We start from the raw sequence: 17,182 nt of genomic DNA, 5'->3' as shown, positions 1-17,182 counted from the left end.
TAGGGAAGGATCATCAGGCTAGCGAGTCTGTTGGTTTCCATTTCAGGATCAGGTCAATTTCCAGGATTGAGTAAGAGTCATTGTATAATACTCATGCACCTGAATTTTCAGGGACAATGCTGCTTTCAAATATGCTAGCCTATTTTCAGATCACAAATTCCAATTTTTAGTCTGGAAAATAGAGCTGCTGTAAGCTGTGGGGTAACATGGCAGCGGGAATGTGGGTGTTCACCAGACTCCAGCATCAGTGTTCTTTTAAAGACCTATGCAGAATTGCTGTCTGAAGATATCACTGTGATTCCCAAAACAAATCTCTGTAAGACATGATTTTAACAAAGTATGATGACTTGGGGCACCTGGGTGGCTCAGAGCCCAGGGTCCTGGGATCGAGCCCTGCATTAGGCTCTCTGCTCAGCAGGGAGCCTGCTTCCTCCTCTCTCTCTCTCTCTCCCCCTGCCTCTCTGCCTACTTGTGATCTCTATCAAATAAATAAATAAAATCTTTAAATTGAAAAAAAAATATGGTGACTTTAGTATCATAGTATTAGTATGTGTTCTTTGTAGGAGATTAGAGACAAGCATTGAAAATTATAAAAATCATCTTTAGTTTTTAGTTCAGAGGAAACTACTATTAATATTTCGTTGTATTTCCTTCTAATCTTACTTTCTGTGCACATATATATGTAAATTGAAATCATATCCTATATAATTCTACTTTTCATTTAATAGCCACAGTGAGCCATTTCCATTCCCTTTAAATATTATTAAAAACAGGACATTATGCCATCATATGTTTTGTCAAAATTTACTCACCCGTTTTGATTTAGGGATATTTTGATTATTTCCAATTTTTATTTTTGTGAATAATAACTGCAATGGAAATTTTATTTTCCTTTTATTTTATAAAGAGGAAGTGGAAATACAACCACAAAGAATATATTTTTAGGACTCCTAAGACAAGCATTTCAGATTGTATTCCCAAAAGTTTGTACCAAATAATGTTCTACCAACTATGAATAAAGATGAAATTTCACTGATAACCCCTTGCCAATTCTGGGTGTTGTAATTTATGAAATCATTTCTTATTTGGCAAATGGAAATAATGTATTACCATTTACTCTGTTCATTCTTCCACGGACAACATAGTAACCAATATGAGAATTAACATTCTAGATACTTCCACTCTTTGATCATGCCCAGATGCTAAAGGCTTGTTTTTTTTTTTAAAGAAAAATTTTCTATTTGTTTTGGAGCTGCCAATGTTATCACCTTGAAGTGGCAATGTTGCTACCAAAGGGAAGGTTAAAGCCAGGAATGGTTGTCAGAACACTGACAGTTGGTTTTAGGGAGTGTGGTTTGGGCCTTGAATGTTGAGCTGTCCATATAGCTTATAATTTGTAATAGCAGGAGCTTAATTTTTCATTTTTGTTTTTAAACATCTGCTGTGCATGAAATGTTTTATCTAAAATATCTCTTAATCACATAAAACCCTGTGAGATAGGGATTATTATCCATGTTTCAGTAGTGTGTAGTCATGTTTGGAGAGGTGTTACGCCCTGAGGCTGAACCCGTGGGGACTCTGGATTTCAGCTACAGGCGGACAGTCCTTGGATACAGAGGATCCTTCCCCAACACCTTGCTGAAGTCTTACAACAGTAAACTCAAATGAACAGAACTACAAAGATACAGGTTTTTTTTTTTTGTTTCTTTCCTGTAGTTTTATGTTGTTGTATTGTTTTATACTTGTTTAATATAAGAGAAGCAGCAAAATTGAGGCAAAACAATGTGCCTTAGACTTCTCTTTTGTTCTGGCTAGTATGAGTTCTTTGAGACTTCTCTGAGGTCCTCTAATTTCTTTTTCTATTGCTTCACTTTTATGTCTTGAAATATATTAGTATAGCTGCAATGAAAACAGTTATTTTGTTTAATAATGCTTTGATAAACAAAAGAAAATGTAATTCCAGAGAAAGCTGTATGACTGACTTTCTACACCAGCTATGATAATCCCAAGAAGTCTGAGGTTTAGGTATATATTTTTTAATTACAGATTTAAAAATTTCATTTCCCATTGCTCAGCTCTTCCTCCCAAGTACCTTCTATGGATAGAGGGGCAGGCGATGCTGCCTGTCTTATGCTTGTATAATACAAGTTTTCTTACTATCTAAGCCAATCCTTTGAGTTTTAGGGTCAGTGTCAGAAAGAGGACCAATTAAGATCAGCCTTTAAAAAAAAAAAAAAAAGCTTTCCTTCTAAATTACTTGCCCTCCTTTTCCCCTTTCAACTCTTCACTTACCCATCTATTTTTAGTTAGATCATCTTACTCTGGATAGTTCCCTTTTATTTCTAGATTGAGAATTATCTATTCCTTACCATATCTGATCATATAAATGAATAACTGTGGATCATGATAAAAATTTCTGACAAGTGAACCCCCGAGAACTCAAGGACTTTAACTTTTTAATTTCCTTTTCTTCTTTCGTTCTAAACTTCAGATAGTTTTGTCTCTTTTTCTCTCTGTATGTTCTTTTAGCCCTATAGTTTGACTATTAACTATTGATTACTTGTTTCTTTACTGATTACCTAATTGCCTCCCTTAATCAAGTCAGAGCTTCCTTAGCTTTAAAAACTTCTGTTTTTACCATTAACTTTTTGTGTTTTATTTCATCTCTCCAAAATAGATTGACCATGTCACGTGCTCCTGTTTTCCTTACATCACTAAGTTCTTTGTGGTCCTCTCCCATTTGTTTTCTGTCTTTTCTACCTCATGGAGATTGGAAACACAAAACTAGATTTCTATAAATTAATGGACCCCCAACGTAGGAACTCAAGATTATTGACTTCAGTCCTTATCAGAATGATACAGTATTTTCCTGAACTATTTTCTTTGTGATCTCTGATTCCAGGACAACTTCTTTGTTCCCTGGGTATCACACCTCATATCGCTCTTTCTGATACTACATGGCAGCTCTTGATGCATTCATTTCTTTGGATCATACAACTTTAGAACAATTGGTGATCATCAAATTAATTGGACAGATCAGTTGAGGACATAAAAGTCCCAAAGGCCACATTAATAGAATCAGGATTAGAACTTCAGGTCTTCTAACTTGGACCGCAAATGCACTAGACTGGATTAGAACTACTGCCCTGTTCTTCTCTTTACCCAGGTTCATTTCTCCATGCAAAACGATAGCAATTTCTGCGTTATCAGTACAAAATGTTGCTGAAAATTGTATTTTATGAGATTTGTGTCGCGGCCGGCGCGACAAATCGACCAGGAACGTGAGGTTAAGAGGATGAAGAAAAGAAGTTAAGAGGCAAAGAGATGGGGGCAAGAGGAGCACTGAGGAGGGTCCAACAGTGCTAAGTTTATTCAAAGCATTAAGGCCATATATATAGTGATAGGAGAGACAATACACCTGTGTCCAGTTAAACAACCAAAGTTCCCATAATAAGTTTCACATTTAACTGTAAACAGACCTCGTGATGCCAAACGGCTGATGCTAGTACAATTGTTCTGTATTGATACAGCAAACCTGAAAGTAATTTATGAGCAGTATTAGGGCAGCAAGGACCAACAACGAACTTTTGACCGCAACCGAATTGTTCTCATTTGTTTAGCAAGTGTGTGGGAAGTCACGTAGGCGAGCGCACAGCACATAGCACAGACCCTTTCTTGGTGCTACTCAACTTTTCCTGTCCTAAACCTTTGGTTAGGTTATTCGGACTTTAAAGGAGGCACAAGTCAGGGCCTGGTTTGGTCCTCGTCTCAAGCCTTATTGTGGCCTCCCACAGATTTGGTTGTAATTAGTCACAATTTCTCATGACAACAATACTAAAAATGGTGTACTCCTGATCAAGAGTTACAATGAAGTAAGTCATAGATTTGACAAGCAATATATTGAACACAGGTCTGTAATGATTCAAAAATTATATGTCATCCTCCAAGTCTTGTAAAATAGACCCTAATGTGTAGGCTGATTAAATATAGTGCTAAGCTCTGTGCCCCAGTACTGACGGAGGCATTGCCTAGAGTGAAGTTGTTGAATTGAGGCCAAAAGATCCAGTAGCCCTTTCACTAAACTAGACCCTTATTAGCTAGACCACGGATCTGGGATCTGGACAGATCTTAGGTTTCTTGGTAGCTTAGGACAGGAGGCTGTTATTCAGCTTTTTCAGTTTTCCAGAATATCCATACTGAATAAAAATAGCACTGTAGAATATTGCCTTTTCCATTCTAGAGAACATTCCTATATGGGTTGTGGCCGTTGATTGTGAACAAAGCAAAGTACAGGAATAGGTTGGGCACTCCAGATTAACAATTTGTTTTGGAAAAAGACAAAAGAAATGTAACATTATATGAAGTAATTATATTTTTCAACATTTGAAAATTTAAAAAGGTATCTATGATCTTGCCAAAGTCAGCCTCTAGTTCCTTTATGTTCTTCCTTACTTGGTTGGTATTATTATAACCTTTCTTTTTTGAAATGATGATAATAGAAAGTTGCTTCCCCTTGTCCCCAGTGTTCTCCCTTGGGGAAGGCAAAAATTTAATGCAACCCTGGTTGCGTCCTGAAACTATTTTTGAAATTTAACTGGTTGGTGAAATCCCCAAATCTGGTTACCACTATTAAATATGGTTTTGTGTGAATATCAACAACTATATGGCCAGGAGCTAGGTCTAGAATGCATTCATGCCAGTGCTTGGCTGAAAGCCTGAGGATCCCTGGTAACCCCAGCAGGGATTGGCAAACAGGTCAGATGAAGAGGAAGCAGAAGCTATGTGGCCCTATTTTGGGGAGGACTCTGAGCCTTATCTTGCAACTCCAGGGAAGGCTGGGCTTTTCCAACCAGCAGCTGAGTCCGGGGGCCCTATGAGGCTGTTCCTGGAATACTGATGCCTTTTGGGACTGTGGATGGAATTTCAAGTGGGGGTGTGTTTAACAAGAACACATTGGCAAAGTGGGAACAGGTTAAATCCTCTACATTTCAGCCCCACAACAGGAGACATTTCCCACCATATATTGGTTGAGGACTGCCTCAGTTTATCCAGGCTGGTGGGGGCTGGCTGGAGGATCTTTGATGACTGCTGAGAGGGTAGGATGGGACTATGGAGGAGGAGAATGGGTTGGGGATAGTGAAGAACAACTGTGTTCCTCAGGACTCACCTCAAAGAAAATTACCTGCGTGCTCCTGCCCCCTTTCCCCCAGGTTGGATTAAGCAGTTCTCAACCTTTGTTCCCTAAATATTGTGCACGTAACACTAACTGTCTTATCATGCTATCATAATGTGCTTTAACTCTATAATTCCTTTAAGGAATGGTCTTTTTTTCTTTTCTTTCCTTAGCTCTTACCATATATTTGACATACAGTAAAAATATTTGTGAAGATGAATTTTATATGTCAACTTGGTTAGGCCATAGTACCTGCATATTTGGTCAAACACCAGTCTCGATGTTGCTGTGAAGGTATTTTTTAGATGAGTTTAATATTTAAAGCAGTAGACGTTCAGTGAAGCAGATTACCCTCCATAGTTGTGTGGGCCTCATCAAATCAGTTGAAAGCTTTAAGAGAAAAGAAACTGAGGTCCCCAGAAGAAGAGAGAATTCTGCCTCCAGTCTTCAGACTTGAACTGCGATATCAACTCTACCCTGGAAATTTTTGAATTGTCAGGCTCCACAGTCCAGTAAGCCAGTTCCTTAAAATAAATTCTCAGTGTCTCTCTCTCTCTTCCTTTGTGTGTGTGTGTGTGTGTGTGTGCATGAATATATGCATATATATCCTACTGGTTCTATTTTCTCCAGAGAACCATGGCTAATACAATATTCTTTAAATAATAATTTAAGGAAATTTTTAACATCCAGAAACTTACCATAGAGTAATTCATGTATCACCTGCCAAAGAGATTTATTTATTAGATTTATTTATTATTTAACACCACCATCAAATCCACATATATTTAGGGATTAGGTGTATTAAAAAGTCATAAACTGGATGGGGCATTTCCTAAGCTTGAAAGCAAAGGAAGAAGGTGCCAAGGAAAAGATTGATTGATTGATACTATTTCCATCTGTCACATTAGTTTTTTTGATAGCTATAGTAAAGTTCCATAGAAAGATATTTGGAGAGGATGTTAACATTAGTCATTTTGGTGATATGGGATTAGGAATAATTAATTTTATTTTACTTCTTTATATTACATGTATTACTTGACTTCTTTTGACAAGGGCCAAGTATTTTTTTTTTTTTTCAAAAACAATGAAGATGGTACATTAGGAAGAAGCAAATAAAAGTGAAACTGGGAAAAATTTTATGTAACTGTATGGCAAAGGATTTCTGTTCTTTATAATGAGCTCTTTGAGAAGAAATTTAATACTTATCAAAGAGCTAAATGGCATGGATAAAAAATTCACCCAAGAGGAAATCCAGAGGAAACATTTGAAAAAGAAAAGTTCAACCCCAGTCGTAGGGAAGTGCAAATTAAAATAGATGCAACACCCATCCATCATTTTATTAAGATTTTAGTGAGAATATCTAATGCTGATAAATGGGTTCTTTCATATAGGGCCAATGGAAATCTTAATTGGTACAACTTTTCTGGAAAACTATTTGACAGTGTCTATCGAGAAAGTCTGGTGTTGTGATTCCACTTCTGGGACTCTAGCCTAGGAAACTAAATTTGGTTAAAGATTAATCCACAGAAATATTCAACACAGTGTTATTTAATTGCAAAATTTGGAAACTTTTGAAAAGCCTGCCATACCTAAACGTTTTATAGCAAATATACTTCAAGATGAGCTTTAAAAAAAAAAAAAAAAAGATTTATACTGAATGAATCAGGAACCATAAACTCTATAAAGGATTCTCATTGTACTTATGACTGATAATTTACCCATTTATTTAGTCATTTATCCAATAAACATTTTTCAAATTCTACTTAAAAAAATGGAAACAAGAGAAAGGCCTAAAAACAAGTAAATGCTGGATGTCATTCATTTACACTAATGGAGGGTCTATAAATGCCATTAAGTGACTATAAACAGGTGATTATAAAAGCTCATGATATAATACTGACATAATAAAAAGGAAGAACATAAAGTTGTGTTTATAGGTAGAATTTTACTATGGAAACCTATATAGAAAAAAAGACTGGAAGATAATATACCACAGTGAGAATAGTTACAGGGTTGTGAGTCTTTTCATGTGTTTGATCATTTTCCATTCCTCCATATAGTTTTTTAAAAGATTTTATTTATTTATTTGACAGAGAGTGTGAGCCAGAGAGGGAACACAAGCAGGGGGAGTGGGAGAAGAAGAAGTAGACTCCCCGCTGGGCAGGGAGCCTGATGTGTGGCTCATTCCCAGGACCCTGGGATCATGATCTGAGCCAAAGGCAGATGCTTAAAGACTGAGCCACCTAGGTGCCCCCATATAGTTTTTTTTTTTTATACGTTTTAATTTAATACACATTTCTTGGTTTTTTAATTATCTGCCATACCCTATTGTAGGTATTTGGGATGTGGTGATAGATGAGGCAGAAAGCGTCCCTGCCTTCATGTACTTTTCATTCTAGTGGAACTGATACAATAAATTAGCTAACTGCAGATAGCAGTATATAGCGGAAAGGATGGGGAGAAGATCACTTATGGCGAGAAGTCTGAAGATTTCCCTGCAGTGGTGACATTTTAGCTAAGGCCCAAAAATTAGAAGGAGAGGAAGCACACTCCAGACAAAGGGAGCAGCCGGAGGGTCGGGGTTGGGGGAGAGAAAAGAAAAAACCGTTAGGTGAAAAAACTTGTTATCTAGAGTTCTGAAAAGGAGAGGTCTTCAGTATCACACAGCCCTTCAGTATGTCTGAAGGGCTGTGTGATAAGAAATGAGGTTTAAGAAGTGGGAAGGAGTTTGAGGAGTTCCTTATAGATCCTGGATATCAACCTTTTGTCTGTACTGTCATTTGCAAATATCTTCTCCCATTCCGTGGGTTGCCTCTTTGTTTTATTGACTGTTTCCTTTGCTGTGCAGAAGCTTTTGATTTTGATGAAGTCCCAGAAGTTTATTTTCGCTTTTGTTTCCTTTGCCTTTGGAGACGTATCTTGAAAGAAGTTGCTGTGGCTGTTATCGAAGAGATTACTGCCTATGTTCTTCTCTAGGATTCTGACGGATTCCTGTCTCACGTTGAGGTCTTTTATCCATTTTGAGTTTATCTTTGTGTACGGTGTAAGAGAATGGTCAAGTTTCATTCTTCTACATATAGCTGTCCAGTTTTCCCAGCACCATTTATTGAAGAGACTGTCTTTTTTCCACTGTGTATTTTTTCCTGTTTTGTCGAAGATTAATTGACCATAGAGTTGAGGGTCCATATCTGGGCTCTTGACTCTGTTCCACTGGCTTATGTGTCTGTTTTTATGCCAGTACCATGCTGTCTTGGTGATCACAGTTTTGTAATAAAGCTTGAAATCAGGTAACGTGATGCCCTAGTTTTATTTTTGTTTTTCAACATTTCCTTAGTGATTCGGGGTCTCTTCTGATTCCATACAAATTTTAGGATTATTTGCTCCAGCTCTTTGAAGAATACAGGTGGAATTTTGATCAGAATGACATTAAAAGTATAGATTGCTCTAGGCAGTAGACATTTTAACAATGTTTATTCTTCCAATCCAAGAACATGGAATGGTCTTCCATCTTTTTGTGTCTTCTTCAATTTCTTTCATGAGTGTTCTGTAGTTCCTCAAGTACAGATCCCTTACCTCTTTGGTTAGGTTTATTCCCAGGTATCTTATGGTTCTTAGTGCTATAGTAAATGGAATTGATTCTCTAATTTCCCTTTCTGTATTTTCATTGTTAGTGTATAAGAAAGCCACTGATTTATACACATTGACTTTGTATCTTGCCACGTTGCTTAACTGCTGTATGAGTTCTAGTAGTTTGCGGGTGGAGTCATCAAAATCAAAAGCTTCTGCACAGCAAAGGAAACAGTCAGAAACACAAAGAGGCAATCCACAGAATGGGAGAAGATATTTGCAAATGACAGTACAGAAAAAAGGTTGATATCCAGGATCTATAATGAACCCCTCAAACTTAACACACACAAAACAGGCAATCATATCAAAAAATGGGCAGAAGATATGAACAGACACTTCTCCAATCAAGACATACAAATGGCTATCAGACACATGAAAAAATGTTCATCATCACTAGCCCTCAGGGAGATTCAAATTAAAACAACGTTGAGATATCATCTTACACCAGTTAGAATGGCCAAAATTAGAAAGACAGGAAACAACATGTGTTGGAGGGGATGTGGAGAAAGGGGAACCCTCTTCCACTGTTGGTGGGAATGCAAGTTGGTGCAGCCTCTTTGGAGAACAGTGTGGAGATTCCTCAAGAAATTAAAAATAGAACTTCCCTATGACCCTGCAATTGCACTCCTGGGTATTTACCCCAAAGACACAGATGTCGTGAAAAGAAGGGCCATCTGTACCCCAATGTTTATAGCAGCAATGGCCATGGTTGCCAAACTATGGAAAGAACCAAGATGCCCTTCAATGGACGAATGGATAAGGAAGATGTGGTCCATATACACTATGGAGTATTATGCCTCCATCAGAAAGGATGAATACCCAACTTTTGTAGCAACATGGACAGGACTGGAAGAGATTATGCTGAGTGAAATAAGTCAAGCAGAGAGAGTCAATTATCATATGGTTTCACTTATTTATGGAGCATAACAAATAGCATGGAGGACATGGGGAGTTAGAGAGGAGAAGGGAGTTGGGGGAAATTGGAAGGGGAGGTGAATCATGAGAGACTATGGACATTGAAAAACAATATGAGGGGTTTGAAGTGGCGGGGGGTGGGAGGTCGGGGTACCAGGTGCTGAGTATTAGAGAGGGCACGGATTGCATGGAGCACTGGGTGTGGTGCAAAAATAATGAATACTGTTATACCGAAAATAAATAAATTAATTTTAAAAAAAGATTAATTAAAAAAAAAAAGAAGTGGGAAGGACCCAAGTTGGAGCAACTAGCTTATGAGGTCACAAATAATGGCCATGGATTTGTTTTATTCCAGATGTACTTAGATTCCATTGAATATAGCTCTCTTCTTAACTAGAAGACAAATAAAAAAAAAAAATCCCAAGACTGAGAGAACAGTTTGATGAGAAGCCATTTAGGCTGGCAGCCCAGGAATAGAACTTCTTAAATTAAAGGAGAATGACATGGGAGGTGACAAGGAAATGTGTCTTGTGATTAGGAACACCTTCTTCTTTGACATGATGTTTTGATACGGGAGATCCCAAATGAGGTCCTTTTTTTCTGTCCATGGCTACCAAGTCTAAAGCTGGCCAGAGAGCTACAGGAAGTGTGCCCTCCCTAAGGAAACAAGCCTATACTTTAAGAGATGTCACGCTAGTCCCAAAAGCGGTCATCATGAAACTGCCGCCCCTACCTGCCTGTTGCCAATGACTGCCTTGACTTCCAGAGGCAGAAGGGACAAGGCTGTCCTCTCCCCAGCTCAGAATTCTGCATTTTCATGCCGTCACAGGGATATTTTAAGACAATCCGCACAAATAATACCATCATCCCCCCTTTTTAGATTAGTTTAGATTAGTTTTTTAGATTAGTTAATTTAGATTAGATAACCTTTATATGTTGTCTTATTTTTGTATCATACTGCATGAGCCTAGGTGCTAATGTTAGTAATTTTGGAAAAGTCCTTCTTTGACAAATGAACTTTTCAGTTACTATGTGGAGAAGCAAAAATGTTAAACTGATCATTTTTCTCTGTTAAGAAGTTTTTGAATTGCACAAATAGTTTTTCAAGATTATGCCATAGGATATGTCCTTTCTGTATCTGGTCCCCATTTTGAGGGTATAAGTAAAGAAATAACTTAATCCTGGACAGTTTTAAACTTTACTCTTTTTGTCAGCCATTTAAACATTGGGAAATGTTTTCACTTCTATTTAGTAGAATCAGATTTTGCTGTAGTGTGGAACTCTTGAATAGCTTTTGGTCTCATGTGCCATTTCTGTGTTGGTGTATATATCTGTGATTGAAGGATTAGGCAAGACTTTAAGTGTCTGGCCCAATTCAGAGAGGTGATGAGCTTCCCCTCTCTCCCTAAAAATATTGTGCCAATATTGGAAAAAGCTTTAGATTCTCATATGATACAGGACACAGTTAATAATCTTCAATGTTAACTGGAGAAATTTTGTTGGATTATAAACTAGTAGGAGCCATCCATCCACTAAAATATCATTTTGGGAATTTGGGGGTATAAACCTATCCTTTGGGTGCTCTCTCTTCTTATTTATCATACCTAAGATAACCCCTGTAGTTAGCTGTACTGAGTATTGGGACATGGGCTCAGAGCAGGAAAAGACTATAAAACTGGGGTCTTTAAAAATCTTTTTATCTGCTTCCTGACCTTATATTTCAGGTGAGGCATCTATGATGCAGAGACATTGTAGTGTTGGATGGTTTGCGGTGGAGATGGGCTGACATGTCTGGTTTCAAATAGTGTTGCCTGTGAAATGAGGGCATTCAAAATGGCTAGTCCTATTATTCAAAATGTGCTGGACTCTTCCTAATTTGAGCCCTGCAGCTGGAAGTGAAAACAATTCTCTTGGATGGAATCCCTCCCGTGAGAGTGGTTCCTTTCTGAATGTCCTTGGATCAGCCTGGTAAATAGAATTTCTAAAAGTTGTATCTCTTTTTAAAACTCCTTTGGCCAAAACGTTTACCTTCATACTGTCCCTATTTTACTACTTCTGCTTTCTTTTTCTATCATATTTTTCCCTAACATGAAGGAAGAGAAATGATTTGAAATGACCCCATGACAAGAAAATCAAATGTTGAAAAGGAATAGAAGGGAAGCTAGGTCTTTGCCTGATTTCTTTTGACCTCTCTCTGGCTTTCCTTTACACACACTAGTGCTAGTTGTCCTGGGGTTCTTTTTATATTCAGCACATGGATGAGCTTGAATTGTTCCTTTGTTAACTCAGAAGTCTGCAAATGATGAAAAGATTATATATTCAGGAGGTCAAATTGGAGACAGTTTTCTGAATTTTTTTAAAAAAATAAATGTGTTCAATAGCCTGCTCTAAAATTAGGGAAATTGAATCAACTGATGTCTGGAGAATAGGAAAGGTAATGTGTCAGAAATTTGTGTAAGGCACTGGTCAATCGATATTTTAGCATATAAAATGTAGGCGACTGATTTATTGCAAGTAGTATCTAATTCAAAACAACTAATATTTCCCAAGCAAATATTTGGATTTTTAACTCTTGTTAGCACATAAATACAAATTAATAAACTTGGTTATTTTTCTGCTGTCTGATGGATTTTACATTTCCGGACACCAGGGTTTGCTTGCCATCACATGAAAATATGGATGAAAATTTATTTTCTGGTTGATTAAGAATGTGCACATCCTTTGGTTTCATGTGGGTAACAGATGTCTTATGAGTAACAGATGTCTTGGCTTTTACACACTAATTGGCAAAAAGGGGGAAAAGGGGCTAATTAAAAGGGTGGGAGGAGATACAAGAAAAGTGCAATCTTTCTTGTGGGGAAACTCTAATAGACCTCCTTATTCTGGGTAATTACCTCCTTCTTCAACTTCATTTGCTATCCCTTTCCATATGACTCAAGTACATTATAATGGGAAAGTACAAAATAAAGAAACATAAGGCTGGACTACTGTCTGCTAACAGCCAGATTTATCCTGTCATGGAATATTCTAGTATAATTGACTCAATTAACATCAGTCTTTTAAAAAACAAAATATGAAAGCATAAGTCTAATCACTAAGGGCAACTTATGTTTTAATTGGCAGCACAAGGGTTCTATGTTGAGGGTGGTTGATATAAATATAATTTAATTATATACCAAATGTGACCATATAGTGGTTTGATGGGAAGTGAAAAATGCAAGACTGAATATGTTGCATGTTAGCTATACATCTTAGGTTCCTTTTAGTTTGCTGTGTGTTCTCCAGCAGGGCTATAGTACTGACAGTTGACCTGGAATAAATAAGAACATTTAGCAGATGTTTGAAGCTATTATCAACACATTCTCAGTTTTGTCACTATTTTCCATTGTGTACCATGCAAAGCAAGGTGGCATTTACTGTGCCTTAACTATGTCACCTCGGTCTGAATTAATCTTCTGATTTGTACCTTTTACTTAAAACTGAAGGAAATCTTTATAGCTCATTAAACATTCAGTGAGTATCCACATTATTTCTTGATAAGAGCTATTAATTATGTAGTCATTTTTATAAGGAGCTACTAATATTTCCAAGAAAAAGTATCAGGTTAGACACTTAAAGGTTCACACTTAATACACAACTTAGACAACCTGAAAGATAAGGTTATTTACGTAGATGCACACACACATGATAATTTACTTTTATTTAACTACCTGTCTTCTCAGAAAATAAGTAGGTTTTTAAAAATATCAACTGTGTTTTGAAAGATAATTAGGATAATACAGATCAAAATCTCAATTGTCAATTGTCAATTATTAACTTATTTATGCTGTATTAGAATTATATTTTATTCAATTGCTAGAAACTGGTGAGATAGGAAAATGTTTTATGGACTTGTCTTTTAAAAAATAAAATATATATATATATATATCAGTTTTGGTAGGGTAGAAACAACATTGCTAGAGTAGTCTTTTAGCTTCTACATTAATGCAGTCACTTGATTTTTTTTTTTTTTTGAGCATTATTTCATTATCTATAGAACGGAGATAGGGACACCTAACTCCCACACTCGCACTGGGAATTATACATAAGTAATGATAAATACACATGAAACTAACATACGTTTAACTGTTGAGTGCTTTATGCTTGTCTTCCTTCAGTGGACCCATATTCCATAGTTAGTTGCCTTGATTTCTAGGCTAGCTTCTCTTGGAAATAGAAAATTTATGCAGACTTTGATGAGGAGTCTAGTAACAACTGGTTTGAGACTGTGTGTCAGAAGATTTATTCTTCCCAACTTCAGCCCCTCAAAATATGAGGGTAAAGAATAACCACAGTGGATTAAGTTTCTTCAATGTCAAAGGCTTTCTGTATTTTGTAATTGTAAATTTCCATGAGTTATAAAATCATAGACTATTAAATGGTGGCACTCTATGAGGTTTCAGGATTTGGGGATCCACTGACCTGACCCTGGTTTATTTCCCATTTTCAGAAGAAGCCACGGAGCCCCTGTAAGGTTAAATGTCTTCTCTAAAGTCAATGAGCAAGTTAGTGACAGAGGTAGGACCAAGACCTTCTTTTCCTGAGGTCCTTATTTGGACTGTGGCCAGACGCCACCCTGCTGTGTGACTATCTAGGTTCTAAACTGGTCTGTTAAAAAAAGGTGAGCACTCAACTCACTCCACAGGTAGAAAGGGATGCATTTCTTTGTTATGCTTATGTTGGACAGTGCCCCTTGGTCATTGTGTTACTGTATCCCAGCATTTCACCAGAGCTGTTGATTTAGGAATAGGCCAGTTGAGTTTAAAAAGGTGGGACTTAGACCATGGCTAAGAAAATTGTTTTAAAATACAGTAGCAACTGAATAAATTCACAAAAATACAAGCAATAATAAATGAAGATTGGGCCACCGATTTTATAAAACCGGTGACTGAGGGGTAACAGAGAGCAGGAGCATATATTTATCCAGTGCTGTTCATTTAAACCCTTCCTCAATTTTCATTAAGATTGAATTCTTCTATTCAAGTATTAGAAAATGAATTTGCATGATATCTTATCATCTATATATCTATATATCTATGTCTTAAAGCTTTCCGCCTTACACGTTCCAGGATTGAAGTGTGTATGTCTTCTGTGTGACTCTTCAAACTTTACCTGCCAAACTGAAGGAGCATGCTGGGCTTCAGTTATGTTGGCCAATGGAAAAGAGCAGGTGATCAAGTCCTGTGTCTCTCTCCCAGAACTGAATGCTCAAGTCTTCTGCCATAGTTCCAACAATGTTACCAAAACCGAATGCTGCTTCACAGACTTTTGCAACAATATAACACTGCACCTTCCAATGGGTAAGGCATTCCTCTTTGTTCATTTCACATTTATTGTGCTAGGGGGAAATTATATAAGCATGCTAGAAATCAAAGTGTTGGTTATTACTGTACATAGGAAAATCCATTTTACAGTTCTCTCTGTTTTTTGACTGGTGGCATTCTCTAGAGCCTAGGTGAGGCTGATTTTTTGTTTGAATCACACAGGATTGTCAAAACATTGACAACAGCATAATAATTGTGAAGACATTTGTCCATGTGAATTGTATTTTTTGAAAGGATTAATGGACCCAGAGTAAAATGCCAATTTGTATGGATTCTTGGAAAGAAATTGAAATGTATACCAAGGGGGAAAAAAAGAGACTAAAGAGCAGAACTAAAAATAGTAGATTGCCACTTTTATGGAGACAAAATCTTTTTTTCATGGGCACCTTCTGGATAACTTCTTTGCCTCCCTGTGCAAGCCCTCAGGAGCAGAAAGATGGAAAATGGGGTGTAACTCTTCATTATTGTGCAGATAAATTCCTGCCTTGCCCCCAATTTCATGGTGTTTTATCCTAATTTACAAGACACTGAAAAGCTTAATCTCATTTTTTATCTGTAATTTGGAATCTGAAACTTTGGGGGATATCAAGGGGCAAGTAATTAAAATCACAAGCTGATTTATGACAGGAAACATTCTGTAGCGAATTTTCTTTAATGTGTATTAATTTAGTAATAATTCAGTGCTATTGCTATGTTACTATCTGCACACCGATACATAGTCTTTCTTACAAAGTAACATTTTAAGTTAGCGTTATCATCTCAGCTGCTCCCTATCACCATATCAATATTCTACTGTAGTACTTTTTAAACTATTATCTTTTCTGTAAATTCACTGTCCCCCTTTTTTTCTGAAGAACATTTATTTTATGCAGAAACTGGGCATCACTACCACAAATGAAAAACCAGTTTACTTACCATAAGTAGAAGATGACTGTGTGCTTAAACAAACATAGCTACTGCATTCCAGTTAAGTATTTTATATTTTCTTTTTGTTTAAAAGACAGAAGAATATGATGGTTAAGACATACTAGCAGAAAATAAGGCTTTTTGGTTATCAGAGAAATTAAAAGAATTAGAAAAATAATTATTATGTAATTCAATGTTACTTAAATCATGTTTGTTGACCATTCCAAATTATCTCAGATTATTTTATGTGTCACCACTGAGACTTGTCCCAATCTTTGGGACATTAAACTATCCACTGCAAACTCAGAAGTCATATCTGGCATATTTCATCCCCCAAAGTTACTTGCAGTTGTGGATGTTAGACCATACTTAGGCTCTGTGTCTCAGATTCCATAGGCTTCCTTGGTTTGGTGCTGATCTGGCATTTATTCTGGATACTGTATTTTCTCCCATGGTTATCCGAGATACCCTGAAGTGAAACCTCTCTGTATCTGATATTGGTCTTCCCATGACCAAGATCCAAAAATTAAGGAGGGGGAGATAGGTCTGCCTTAGCCTGTGGCCATGACATCTTTGAGGTGGCTTCCCACATGCTGCCAGTCAGTATAGACACAAGATAGTACTTTGACAGCAACAAAACATCTTGGAGGGCAAAATGGTTCATATGCAGTTGGGCAAATTAAAGATACTTAGTGCAGCTAGACGGTGGGTCCTTTCCAGCCTAACTATATACTCTGAGAAGCTTATATTCTACCCTGAAGTCCACGTAGGAACCAGTCTTTTTTTAAAATCAGTTTTATTGAGGTGTAATTTAGCTATAATAAAATGCACACATTTTGAGTATATGGTTTGATAATTTTTGACACACACATACCCGGTGTAACCACCACCACTTTTCCATTGCCTCAGAATGTTCTCCTCAATCTATCCCCAGTGTGACCAGGGCTCAACCGATCTATTTTTCTGTTACTGTGGACTAGATTTACTTTCACACCATGGAGTTCTTAGGGAAGATGTTATTTTGCATTTGACTTCTTCCAGTCAGGGTTTTTTGAGATTTATGCATGTTGTGGGTGTGGTAGGAGCATATCCATATAATGGTATATCCATTATATGGATATACTACAGCTGTTGCTGTTACCCATTCACCCACCGATGAGTCCTCACGCTGTTTCTATGTGGGGCCTCTTAACAAAGG

At 37.1% G+C, this 17,182-nt stretch overlaps 1 protein-coding gene across 2 annotated transcripts in view; it reads left to right on the top strand.

The window, feature by feature from the left end:
- ACVR1C (activin A receptor type 1C) overlaps positions 1–17,182 on the top strand; it is a 76,057-nt gene that overhangs the window by 19,444 nt on the left and 39,431 nt on the right. The window contains exons 1-2 of one of the 2 annotated variants that reach the window (XM_044242101.1): positions 11,630–11,683; positions 14,824–15,054. In XM_044242101.1, coding sequence (XP_044098036.1) covers positions 11,665–11,683; positions 14,824–15,054 — 250 coding nt within the window. In that variant the 5' untranslated portion in view covers positions 11,630–11,664. Of the gene's footprint in view, positions 1–11,629; positions 11,684–14,823; positions 15,055–17,182 lie in introns of those variants that run through there. The other variant, XM_044242099.1, reaches the window with a different exon arrangement.

Source organism: Neovison vison, chromosome 3 (assembly GCF_020171115.1).
Source record: "Neovison vison isolate M4711 chromosome 3, ASM_NN_V1, whole genome shotgun sequence".
In the NCBI taxonomy this organism is placed as follows: domain Eukaryota; kingdom Metazoa; phylum Chordata; class Mammalia; order Carnivora; family Mustelidae; genus Neogale; species Neogale vison.
This window is presented reverse-complemented; position numbering and strand designations above follow the sequence as displayed.